The 13,202-nt window shown below is 33.5% G+C and overlaps 1 protein-coding gene across 3 annotated transcripts; it reads left to right on the top strand.

Annotated features, from left to right (window-relative positions):
• Nucleotides 1–447: 447 nt before the first annotated feature.
• On the top strand, nucleotides 448–11,384 carry LOC114303033 (RNA polymerase III subunit RPC82 family protein). 3 transcript variants are annotated; one of them, XM_028248174.2, is made up of 15 exons: nucleotides 448–762; nucleotides 894–1,041; nucleotides 2,029–2,147; nucleotides 2,238–2,331; nucleotides 3,832–3,983; nucleotides 4,589–4,744; nucleotides 4,817–4,927; nucleotides 6,931–7,042; nucleotides 7,627–7,770; nucleotides 7,962–7,999; nucleotides 8,077–8,169; nucleotides 9,028–9,111; nucleotides 9,597–9,746; nucleotides 10,646–10,782; nucleotides 11,157–11,384. In XM_028248174.2, the coding sequence occupies exons 1-14, from the start codon at nucleotides 694–696 to the stop codon at nucleotides 10,778–10,780; spliced, it is 1,605 nt and encodes a 534-aa protein (XP_028103975.2). In that variant the 5' UTR covers nucleotides 448–693; the 3' UTR covers nucleotides 10,781–10,782; nucleotides 11,157–11,384. The 3 variants fall into 3 exon arrangements, with proteins under 3 accessions (XP_028103975.2, XP_028103977.2, XP_028103978.2); XM_028248177.2 differs by having other exon boundaries at nucleotides 495–762; nucleotides 4,826–4,927; XM_028248176.2 differs by lacking the exon at nucleotides 11,157–11,384 and having other exon boundaries at nucleotides 469–762; nucleotides 10,646–11,011.
• The last annotated feature ends 1,818 nt before the right edge of the window (nucleotides 11,385–13,202 follow it).

Below are 13,202 nucleotides of genomic sequence, written 5' to 3'. Positions count from 1 at the left end.
ATGAGATAAAAAAAAAAAACTAATATACTAGAATAACTTTTTTAATTTTTTATCAAAAGATGTGCAAAAAATAGAGAGAAAATGAAATTTTTGACTTTTTGATATATGTTATAGACTTTTTAAATTTTTTAGTAATTTTTTGATTTTTTGATTAAAAGTGTTACATACTAAATGATACCTTAGAATCTAAAAAATTAGGCTTCTAAATTTTAGAATTGAAAAAAGCAAACAAACTTAGATTCGAGTAAAATTATTTTGTGTTTAGAATTTAAAAAAACTAGGCTTCCAATAAGTTTTGGAATTCAAAAACTTATGATTTTAATTTTTAGATTTTGAATTTCACAAAAAATATATTACTATCAAAAGTTATTTTTCGATATATAAAATAGAAAATAATAATAATAACAAAAATTATTGTAAATATCTGGAGAGAGCCCAACCGGGCTCGACCCGGGGACCCCCTGAACTGCAGTCAATTGATCCACCACTGCGCCATAGACCCAACATTTTGCCTACTCGTTTACAAAATGATATACCTAACCCTAGTCCACTTCCTCCCACTCGATCACTCTCTCTTCCCGGCCCCTCTCTCTCTCTTCCTCGTATACCTAACCCTGATTCCACTTCCTCACTCAATCACAGTCAATCACTCTTTCTCTTCTTCGAAACGTGAAGAGAGACATCGACGCCGACATGGTCACTCAGTACGGTATCAAGCTCTCCGTTTCTCTCATCTCCTCCTACTTCGGCAATCTCGTCGCCGTAAGAAACTCAAAAACCCTAGAAAATTTCAACGCTTTCTAGTTTTCTTCATTGTTAGGTTTTCTCGGCAACAAAACAAAACAACGGCTGTTGATTTGTAGAAATTTTTGCCATTTTTTGAATGTATGCAGAAAGTTTGCGAGTGTCTTCTTCGCAGAGGAACCCTATCATGTGCAAACATTGTTCGATTCACAGAGCTCAACAAAGTTCAAGTCAGAAACTCTTTGCTTGTTTTAATCCAACACAATTGCGTTCAAGCCTTCTCTATCCAACAAGAAGGTATAGTGTGATTCATTGTTATGTTCAAAATCTCTGTTTCCAAATTGCTAGTGTCTTTTTCCTTAGAACATATAGACTGAGTTTGATTAGGATAAACGTGGTAGCAAGAGAAAAGGAAAGAGGAAAAAAAAAAAAACTTCTTTTGTTTGGTTCAGAAAGTATGAACTTATGTCATTTTATTCTTTAGTTATATAAGGCACACACCTTTTTGAGGGGTATGTACATAGTCTTTTCCTTTGTTCAAACTTATAAATAGTTTTTGTGTATACCTAATCAATGGACATGTTGTATAAGCAATTGATATTTATGTCCTCCGAGTGTCCAAGCCTAAATTTATTTTTAAAAAATAAAACACATTTGGATGAGTGTCTGACGAGTGTCAGTGTACGCTACTTTTTAGAAGTGTCCGTGCTTCTTAGAGTGAAGTGAAGGAAAAATAAAAAAAAATTCTGCTTGTGTGTTCACTTGTTAGGAAAAGAGAAGTTATTGTTAAGTTTCCCGCAAAATCTTTTGCAGGATCAGTTTTGAGAGAAAATATATCCTAATGGGAAAGTTGGAGATGTAGGTACCACAACTTTCTTGCTAGTTGAGCATGAGAAAAATTGCAGGAAAGTTGATTTTCCCATAACTTCATTTTCCTGTCAAGTGAATGGAGTTGCAAGAAATTTCTACACAACCCATATTAGCATGATGACTAAGTTTTAAATTTCTTGCAAATTATGGAAAAAAACACAAGAAAATTTAAGTTTGTCCCTGGAAGAGTTTTTATAATTTAAATTTTGAATCTCTCTCTCTTGTTCTTGTAACATTTTCATGCTAATCAAATGCTTGTGAGAAAATATATTTTCCTTTCCGTTGCTTTTCTTTCACTTCACTTTCTACTACTTTCACTTTCCATCATTGTTTTCTTTCTAATCAAACAAAGCTGAGAAACAGAAGGAAAAAGATTTTAAAAAAAATTCATGGTAATAATATTTATGAATGTAGGTAGCTTTGGAGAGGCACCAAAGGTTGTAACTCAGTACATGGTGTTGTTTGACAACATAATCCACCATATGAGGTTTCCTAAGTTTTTGGCTTATGTGTCTGAAGAACTTGGTAAAGAAGTGAGTTAGATTGGTTTTTTTGGGGGCATGTTTGGTTTGATGTTCTAACTGAGTTTAGTTTATTGATTGATAAGATTTTGGTTTTGGCAGTGCGAGGATATCCTTGAAGGGTTGCTTCAACATGGCAGGCTTTCGCTTGATCAGATTTTAGATAGGCATAAGGAGACAGCCAATCAAAGTGAAGGCAAGACTCTCTGTCTTTCTTTGTGTTTTGATTCTGTTAGTTTTCTTTAATATTGTAACATTGGTCCTGTTACTAGTTGAAAGTGATGTTGGATCGGAACTATAACTAAACTGCAACATAACGGGTAATTGTCAGTGATTTTAATAGACATACTTAAAACTGAATTTGTCTCTTTCTTGTGTAATTTCATAATAATCAAGGTTATGGTTAATGGTTATTGGTTTCTTGCACCAAATCAGAAAGAAGAAGCAAATAAAGTTCAAGAGCAATAGCTACCAATTGAATGCTTGAAGATGTGTGTGTGTGTGTGTAGAGCACACAAAGGAAATTCCCAACAAAATCAAAGTCGATTCACATTTATGCTTCTGTTATGCAATGTACATTAAGCATTTTATAGTTGTATTTGATATTACAATTCTTGTAGGTTTGAGTTGCCCCTCAGATTCTTGAGACTGAGAGTATGGTCCTTGACAGGAAGAGGATCAGGAGAAGTACTACCTTTGAGATTAATGGAGAACTATAAAATTGACACTCACCTGTTCCTGTCTTTACTTATTTTCATAATGCTAGTTCCACCCCCCTCCCTCCAATTATGTAGTCACTTGATTACCAACAGATGGTAAACAAAACACATCAATGAGGATAGAATCACTCTTTGAAGCTAAACCCGGTCTTTTTGGATAACTTTGTGGCCATTGTAAGGAATCCACTGCAGCTAGTGTCAAATGATTAAAACCTGAGCTCACTATGCAGAGGGGCGCACACTCAAGTGTGGAGCATATGCTCAACAGTCCATGCACACCTGCTCCAAACAAAACAATAGTTAGGCTCAAGTATAATAGCATATAAAAGAAAGCTTAAAGATGTGGCTGCAATTGGATTATATGAAATGTGCCGAAAACCTTCATATTAGTAAAATAAAAACCTAGCAGTCAACAATAATATAAAGAAGTGTCAACTGTATGGTGTCACTAGCATGTCTCAAATATTGATCCATTAGCATATGGCCATGTTGACTACTAGATTTATGGGCATCACACATATTTTGATTTTATTTGTTAAAAGACCATCATGAATCGAGTCCATTTGCCTGCTTGCTACAACCAAACAATTATATGAGCCACAGTGATGCGTGCTTGCAAAGGAATCGAGGTGGATGGCATTCACTAAGGCGCAGTCAGATTGGGAAGCTCTAGCAATTCATTTAAGTGTTCACTATTGCTGGTTTCAACATATAAGGGAAAAGTAAAGTTCCTACATGGATATGAAAGGAGAACAAAAAGGGATGGAGAAAGAAATTGTAGAAAGGATTTAGATAGGGAAATATGAAAGCTGAAAATTTTGAGCAGAAAGATTCATAAACTAGCACATGTAAAATGACTAACACGAATTCAATAATTTGGAAATGATTTGTGCTCTGATATGTAGCTTATGCAAACCAATTTTTCACCATACATTTTATTATTAATTGCTAAATTTTTCTTTCCTATTTATGCTCAGGGAATTTTGCAGCTCGGGATGCTTTACAAAACAACTTTAATAGACTTGTAAATTCCCGATATGTGGAACACTGCCCTGCCCATGAACCATTCCTTGCACCTCCAGCTGAGGAAGAAACTGTGGTGAAGAAACAAGGTGCCAAATCTGCTAAGGTAGTTTATGTCTCATTTCTATCCCATTGTTAGTGACCGTACATTCTATTGTCACTATATGTAGATTTGTTATTCTATTAAAAAATGACAAAGGCGGAATCTAGTTAGTCTCATTCTCTAGAAAGAAGTTTGCAATAATGATCCAAAGATTGATTGATCAATAATTACATTTGGCTATAGAACTTTCTTGGTGACTTTGTTTCAAAATGTTAATGTAATCCATGCTTGGATTTGGAATTGGTAGTTTCAAATATGAACTAAACTGACTTTCAATTCTAATTCTGGGGTGTGGTGGGTACCATGTTCCCAAAAACATTTTAAATGTGAAATGTGCCACCACACAGTTGAAGATGTCATAATCATCTCTTGTATTTGCAGTGATAAAGGAACCCTTCTATAAGGGTGGACTGGTAGGTTGGGGTTTGGAATTGGTAGTCACCCTTCTATGACTGTCTTTCTTTCTTTTTTCCTGAAAAAGGGAATAAGACCAGCTCGTTCCCTTTCTTAAGCTACTACATAGTTTATGTGATTGTTCTGCATACCTTTTGTTGTTGATGAATTTCAATCTTTTAAATTCCAAATTCGTAGTTTACACATTTATACAGGTGATGAAAGAATCAGAAACTATAGAGCAACGTGCATTAGCGGCGGCAGCCCCAATGGAAGCATTAAGATTTTTAGTTGAAACATATACTGAGACGGATTGTTGTGGAGAGGAAAGCGAGGGAAACCCTCTACCTAGTGCAACAGTTGGGGAGAAGGTTAGTGTAATGGTTTGTATTGAACTTACCTGGTTCAACCTTGTCATGACTTTTTATTTTCTACCTTTATAGCGCAAGCAGATTGATTTAGAGCTGGACACAGAAGCTGGGACTAAGAAGAGAAGGAAAGAAGTACTCTGGCGTGCCAATTTTGAAGAATTTGTAAGACGTCTTAGGGATAAGGTTGGTGTGTCCTGATGATTATTAAATATAATCTATGCATTCTAAGCTATGAAGCACAGACACTTCAAAATAGGCGCCGTAGCAATGTTGAACACGGGGACACGCACCGGGCACGTACGACATTTTATTTATTTATTTATTTTGGTATGGGACATGGCAGGGAACACGGCGGGACATGGAATTGGACACGGCAGGGTCAGAAAGCCCTAATCAAATCCTGTCTCTCGTCTCTAGAGCTCTAATTGAAGCCCTATTCAGAAAGCCAAAGAGAAGAAGAGACCTAATCCAAAATCAAAAAGGAAAAGAAAAAAAAGAGAGAAGAAAAAAGTGAACCTGCGATTCTGTCGATCTCCATCTCTGTTGTCGATCTCCGTCTTTGTTGTTGATCTCTGTCTTTGTTGTCAATCTCCATTCATCGAGCAAAGTTGATCGTCGATCTCGTCTTTCATCTCTCCCTTCTCGTCTCAGTCTTCTGTTTTTTGTCTTCTCTCTCTCTCTCTCTCTCTCTTGACTATTCTATATATATACAATAATAAATATACAACATTTTTTAAATATCATATATATATACAATATTTTTTATGTATAATAAATATCATATTGTATTCTATTTTGTTTATTTAAATGTAGTGGCTTTACAAATACATATATATAATTAAAAAAAAATTAGAATTTTATTTATTGCAAATACACATATATATATAATTAAAAAAAAAAACAAATTGTCGTGTCCCCCCCCCCCCCCCCGTTTCCGTGTCCTATTTTTTTGAAATCGTCGTGTGCTGTGTCTGTGCTTCATAGATCCAAAGAAATGAGAGAGTGCTAGATTTTTTTTAATACTTTGACCTTAATGTAAATTCATTGCCACAAAAATTCTTGGTGTCTTATCTTGAGGATCAATTAAATATTAACCTTCATATTGATGCTCTTTGTGGAGATGCTTGCGTTGCTTTACCTGAAAATTTTATTTCCTTATGAGATTTTTGGTTTGAATAAAATTCGATCTTTCAGATTTAGAGGTTTTTTAAATACTTGTCAAAAGAAAACGTATCATAGTTGCAAGTTCAATTTGTTTGCTCTTTGGCATAATTTTAGCCCTGTTAGTTATCATGGAATCCATCTTGTGGAAGGAAGGATGGAGGAATCAGGAGGAAAATTAAAGATTATGATAGAAGGATTAAGGTTTTTCTAAGGGATTGAAAGTAATGACCTCTTCCTTCTTTGTTGCCCTAAGTACAGTTTGGCTATCTAGCTTTGCTATTTGCATGATGAATAGGAATTTTAAAAGATGCAAAGTTTTGGTCAAAGGGATGTTGTAAAAGCCACTTCCTTTTTGTTTTTCAGTTTGCATTTTTAAACCCATTCTCCTGTCTATCTCTCTCTCTCTCTCTCTCTCTCTCTCTCTCTCTCTCTCTCGCTCAAAGCCAATCTTACATGAAAAATAAATCCTTTTGTTGATTATATGCAACATTTTGTAGATTTATCAAAACACGGACAGCATTTGGCCAACTAATTTTGGTACTATGACACTTCCCTAAAACAAAATAATGTTAGTCATTTTTGACCTTAGGTGATGATCATTGTTGACCTTTTCTACTCTTTGTCAAATTTAGAGACTTTTCAATGGTGCAACAAATTTTTGCACCCACTCCTGCTTCCTCTCTTTCTATTGCACACACACACAACTGGAGACACTGGCATCAGGCGTTATGCATTTGCAGGCAGGCTCATATGCACATGCATGGATTTCATTCTGCGTCTTGGATAGGTCATTTTGCGTATAAAATTTTCGTTCTGTTCAATAAAATTTTCTTATCTCAGTCTTGAATTTAGTTGCTTTATGGGCATGGCACGGGGTGCATTTTACATCTAACTCACCAAAAAAAAAAGAAGAGGATTTTATATCTAATACCTTATGCACTAAATGAAGTATTTGTGTTTTATGTGATATTAAATTGTATGCCTTTACAATGTGCTATGCACAATCTGTTTATGTGCTCTAGGCTTGCATTGGAAATGTAAGAACACGGCTTGATGATGGAGCTGGCATTGTTCTAAGTGCAATTTTGAAGTCAACTAGAAGTGCAGAGAATAAAGTGAAAATAGAAAATTCAGGTGAGCTATCTCTCATATGATTGTTTTCTGCTTTAAAATTTAATTTTTCATACCCTATGTTTGGAATTTTATAATTAAATTGTTAGTTTAGTTTCTATAATCCAAGAACAAAGAAATAAATAAATTAGTAAACAAAAAAACTAAGGAAATGAGATTAGTGTTGCCAGTTGCTGATTATGTGGTGAGCTAAGGTCATGGATAGCTCTAGCGTTAAGGTTTTGAAACGTGATGAAAAGGTCCTAGGCTCTATGGAGAGAGAGTCCAGAGTTTTTCTAGGGGTAGGGAAAGTGATAGGGTTATGGAATTAGGCCTTTAGAGTATTTATTCAGAGAAAATTTGGGCTTCTTGTTGAAGTAAGAAATTGTTCTTTTAGAGAATTGGAGAGGGATGAGAAATAATATTTTTAAGTTAGACCTACTGTCTCATATGATTGTTTGTTGCTCTATGCCATACCTTTTAAGAACTCCTCATTCTCTTGAAGTGTAAAAACTGTAAATTCCTTCGTTTTGAACTTGCACTGTCAGCTTGCAACTCCATTTCTATTTTCTTGCTTACTTGTTGCCATATGATGCTATAATTTGCAGTTCCTCTATCCATGGATACTATTTTTGAAGAGGTGATGAAGAGCGAAGAAGGTCGTAGCATGACCTTAGAACATGCCAGAGCTTCCCTAGTACAATTGGGTTGTCATCTCCCTGAGATAGGGATAGATGAAACATATAGTATTGGTAACCTACTTCTTTTTAACCTCAGCTTATATCTGCTTGAAAAAATAAAATTATGGCTTGTGAATGACTTTGAATTTGAAACTACGTATTTTTTTTATAAATATTTTATATAAGTACTGAATCTACCGATGTTAATTTAGATTTAATATTCATTATGCATCAACTGATGCACATTTGTATTTCTTGTGCAGATTTGAAGAGCATTATTGAACTGGCTCAGAATGAGGAGGTGTTTTTTTGTTTTGTTCTTTTTGCATATTATCCTTCATCTCAGTGAGAATCCTAATCACATGCCCTGTGCTGTAGGTGGAATCAATTGTGTTGAAGAGATATGGGAGGGAGGCTTATAGGATATTCAGGTTACTCTCAAAGGCTGGTCATTTAGTTGAGACTGATAAGGTAAGAAAATGTGATTGGTAAATATGTTTACAGTCAATTACAGGCATTCAATAATATTGAAAAACTCTTGCGGGTTGCCATTTTACTTTTACATGAATATGTATATGGAAAGGAAATCAGTCATTATATTGATCTTTTTGTCATATTGTGCGGATTTGAATGCAGATGCTGAATAGGCCATAGCAGCATTTGTTGGTGAAATCTATGTTTTAGAAATATGTGAATTAACTCATAGGAGATATCACCATCTGAATTTGCAGGCAGGGGAGCATTTTTGAATGCATTAAACCAACAAACTACTTGACTAAAAGATTTTTTTGAAGATGTATGTGAAACATATGTGAAGGTTTCTCTGCAAGTCGGCCACAATCAAAATTTTGGAATTACTAAATAGGGAGTTAAAATATTGACTAGCAAGGGTAACTGAGTTGTTTGAGGTGATGCCTAAGGAACCAAATGTCTCAAGTTTGACACTGCAAGCTTACATAATGCAGGTGGTGTGTCAGTGATTGTGTTAATCTGTGGGGATTATTCTTAGTCAGTTGCTCATGGACATCTTGGTGTAATGAAAAATAAAATAAGACAAAGTAGAGAATTAGAGTATCAGCTTATCAATTGTTAGAACCGTGAGGCTCTCACTATTTCCCGTCTGGTGAGCCTGATGTGAATTGTAAAGAATGTTATAGGTTAAGTTCTTAAACCTTTCTTGTTTTCATCTTATGTAATAGTGCTTAGGGGGGAGATAAAAAATTCTGATTAGATTGATAGTTGATACGTCAGTTGCCTCCCTTTTGGTGTTCTAGTGTATGTGCACTCACTTTGCTTTTTATTATTTAACCTATGATTTCACATTTGTAGATTTCAAACACCACTTTTGTTGCAAAGAAAGATACAGCAAAGATCCTATATCAACTGTGGAAAGATGATTATTTGCATATGGAGGTAAATTGTATTTCCTAGGTTTATTGAGTTGCTTTTTCTTATCTGGTGGCAATAGGCATGTATTTATTTTACTTAACGTATACAAAGTGAAATACACACATACACACAAAACAGTTCTAAAGAACATATTGTCTCGTCACAGAATTTTGATGTCTGTCCTCTTCTATTTTGTACACGCTATGTTGGATGTGGTTTTTTTTTTATCTTATATTGGCAACAAATAAATTAATATAGAGGTTATGGGTTCTGAGAACAGTCAGTCTGTGCCTTTATGCCAAAGGTTAGGTATGTACACAATCTAACCCCTCCCAAACATCCATTAATGCGGTGTACTAATTGAGCCTTTTTTCTTCTATTTTTTGGCTGAACAGAACTACCCATCTGCACATCAAATGACAATTTCATTTGTGTCTCCAGTACTATAAAGATAATTAATAGCTTTTATTTTTTGACATATCTGTGATATTCTCTCATTTTCCTTGCAGAAAATAGTCACATACGGAAGTAAACAGTCACAGTTCTTGTTGTGGAAAGTTAATAAGCATACTCTTTGGGATAATGTTTTAAATGAGATGTACCACACTGCCTTAAATCTGAGAATACGAATCGCTCACGAGCAAGAACAAGAAAAAGAGGTTCGTAAAATGCAGACAGCTACTCGTACTCTCAATCCTTTTACTTTGACCTTACTGTATCTGTACTTTGACCTTATTCTCGTGTTTATTGTCACTTGTTCCCTGTCATTTTATTTTGTGAAAAGTGGAATTTTCAACTGCGTACAACTGAAAAGAGTTATCAAATTGAAGGGTTAGGTGCTATTGGTTGTTTAAACCATCTTTTTAATTACTAAACTATATTGATGGGGTGGGTGCTAGATAGGAGCCTGCTGAGAAAATATACGACAAATTCATTTTCATGAAGCTGAAGTCTGTAACTAAAAGTTCACCAAAGTTTTTGGTGTTGAAAAATCAAGATTGTGCCAAGTTCAAATTTTATCTTCCATGATTATTATTTCTGTATGGTTGACCATCTTGGGACCATATAGGAGCCTCTTGCTTGTTCAGTTAAAATAAAAAAAGAAATGTTGTCTGATTGTTACAACTGAATTTTCTTAATACGGCATAGATTTTAAAACACTGATTTTTTCTATGCGAAACTCAAAAACTGAGCCCAATTTGGATATATATCCTTATTTGGGAACACTTAACACCTCAACCCAACTTGCTGGACTGGAACTGAAAGTTCTTTGAAACCGTTACGTTGATTAATATATTTTGTTCGGAGATTTGAAAATTCTGTTAGGATTTGTTTGTGTTGAATTTTAGAGGTACATGACACTACCTAAAGAAGTTTTTGAGACTCACGTCAACTTTTTCAGTGAATTTGTGATGTGTTCGTGCCCCTTTACCTGAAACCAATGACATTGCATAACGGTTTTAAGTTTTTCTGATGTTGGTCTTGCTGCAACGATAACTATTTTACTGTATCATTGTATTTGAATGCACTGATCGTTTTGTATGACAACTTGCACCAGATACTTCGAATACCAAGAGAAAAGCTTGTAGGGGAATTGGCCAAAAGATACGCGCGCTTGAGAAAGGTCAGGATTGTTTTAGAATCATCCCTGATGAAGCTTGATGATGCTATCATGCTCTTCCATGACTTCTAAATGTAAGACCTATGCGACCTTTTAGTTTTATAATTTATTGTTATCACAATTTTAAAAATATGGGAGGTTGACATCCCATCGAACCTCTCATAATAATCGTTTATTTCCTTTTTCCCGCTTTCTTTGGTTCCTAAGGTTGTGTTTGAATCATGGATTCTGTGAGAGAGATTTAGAAAGGAAAAGAGAAAATGTAGGTAAAATATGAATGTAATATAAACTACGTTTGACACACTTCTCTTTTCTTTTCTAAATTCCTTTTCAAATTTATGAACCAAACTCAACTTAAGAAAACAGTTAAGAAAAAAGGGAAAACTTGTTCTCTCTCGAATACTAAGAAGTTAACAAGATTTTGTACTGTTTGACGGAATATTTTCAGTGGCATTATTGCTGAAGAACCTGTGGAGAAGGAAGTATTGGTAATTCAATATAATTGTGTAGTAGGAATTTGATAATTTGAAGTCTCATGTATTTTTATTCTTAGTTCAGTTATGTTTACAGATAAGGTTTGTTTATTGGAAACCTTAGTTAATAATTAGAAAGAGAATTTATGTTATTTGACAAGTACAATTACGCATGGCTCTTAATAATTGGACTGCTTATTTAATAGGTCTTGTGAGAATTAATTGTTAATGGTTCTTTAATAATTTATGTTATTTGACAAGTACAGTTATGTTATCTTTCATCAGACATTAAAAAAATGTTAATAATTGTTAATTTTCAGCAATAATTTGAAAAGTTTCACAAAAAATGTTCTTAATTATAAGTTTTAGTGATAGTTTAAAAAAATCGTCACAAAAAAGTGACTAATTTTTAATTTTCAGCAACAGTTTGAAAAATTGATTGCAAAAAAGGTCATTAATTGTAAGTTTTAACGATCATTTATAAAAATTTTAACAAAAAAAGTTATTAATTGTTAAATTTTAGTGACATATATAAAAAATTGTTGTAAAAAATTATTTTTAGTGATAATTTTAATAAGATTTATTTTTAGTAGGATTTTATGAGAATTAACTCAAATTATTACGATTTATTGGCAATTTATCCATTTGTGGCAATGCATTTTGTTCCACGTGGGTGAGTAGATTTCGAATTCTGAGGTTCGCACTTTCTCTGTGGTGACTCTACGATGTACTTTGATCGATATTCGGCGCTTTCTGTGGCACGTTTCAGTTTGAATAAATTTCTCAGATTAAAAAATTAGAAAACAAGTCTTTGTACATTTTCTTAAGGGCAAATTACATATACGTCCTCGAGATTTAGTAAAATTATAGATATCTCCTTAGAGTTTGAGAAATTACAGATATTTTTCTGAAGGTTATATTTGCATAACAAATTAGGGGATAATTTGTTATGAAAATATAAACTTCAGAGGGCAATTTGTTATGAAAATATAAATTTTAGGGGGGGTATTTGTAATTTTTGAAACCTCAGAGGATATCTGTAATTTAGCTAAATCTCGAGGGAGGTATATGTAATTTACCCTTTTCTTAATTGCTAACCATAAATTAAAATTTTAAACAAATAAAATATATCTTCCACATATAAACATTTGAATAATGCTTGGGACCCCCTTTTGGGGGTCACCCCCTCACCCCCCCCTTGCCACGTGGCGGGTGGTGATTGGAGGAGCAGGAAAAAAAAGAAAAAGAAAAAGAAAATGTAACCAATGAGAGAGAGAGGGGGTCAAAGGGGGTGGGGGGAAAAGGGGGATGAATCATTGTTGTAAATATTTATAAACAAATTGAGAAATATCTTAATTATGGAACTAAGAAGACTGAAAAAAAATTTAGTTGATGAAACAATTATATGAAACATTTCTGTGCAAATTTGAGAAATTTCTCATTTTTTTTTTCATTTTTAAAATTGAGAATATTATCAGTTTAAAATTGTAATTTAGTTGTAACACTAGTAAAAATTGAGAAATTTCTCAAAATTTGATAATATTCTCGGTTAATACAAGAAAAGCACAAAGAAATTTCTTGATTTTATTAGATAGTTTTACAAATAAAAAAATTGTTAGTTTCATATAATTAAAAAAATAACATTTTATTTTTATAAAATTTGTATTCAATATTGGTGTTGTTTGATAGATTTCGTTACGTAGATTCCAAAAAAATCATTTTTATTACAAATAAATGTACATAATAAAAATTATGAAAATTTTAAGTTGTGAAACAACAAAACAAAAGTAAATGTCCCACTTGAATTATGATAAATTATCTAGTGCTTTTACGCATGGTCAGATGGTTATTAAGAGATTTGTGATTGGTAGAGATGGTAAGGTCCACAATTTTGTGTTGAAACATACAACGTAATACTTGATAATTAATGGATAATGTTGTCATGTGGTACACTTGGAGTAGCTAATAATTTTTTTTATTAACTCTTATTGAATTAATACTTTTTAATTCCTTCCGCTTTT

This window comes from Camellia sinensis, chromosome 8 (genome assembly GCF_055761805.1).
Source record: "Camellia sinensis isolate YWXY chromosome 8, ASM5576180v1, whole genome shotgun sequence".
NCBI lineage: Eukaryota > Viridiplantae > Streptophyta > Magnoliopsida > Ericales > Theaceae > Camellia > Camellia sinensis.
The sequence above is the reverse complement of the archived record's forward strand: the minus strand, read 5'-3'. Positions and strand labels throughout refer to the sequence as shown.

Bases quoted from the DNA above. Each gene is read 5' to 3' on its own strand.
- LOC114303033 (XM_028248174.2), top strand. From the start codon at position 694: ATGGTCACTCAGTACGGTATCAAGCTCTCCGTTTCTCTCATCTCCTCC. The intron at 763-893 runs GTAAGAAACTCA...GAATGTATGCAG, and splicing joins ACTTCGGCAATCTCGTCGCC to AAAGTTTGCGAGTGTCTTCT. The intron at 1,042-2,028 runs GTATAGTGTGAT...TTATGAATGTAG, and splicing joins CTTCTCTATCCAACAAGAAG to GTAGCTTTGGAGAGGCACCA.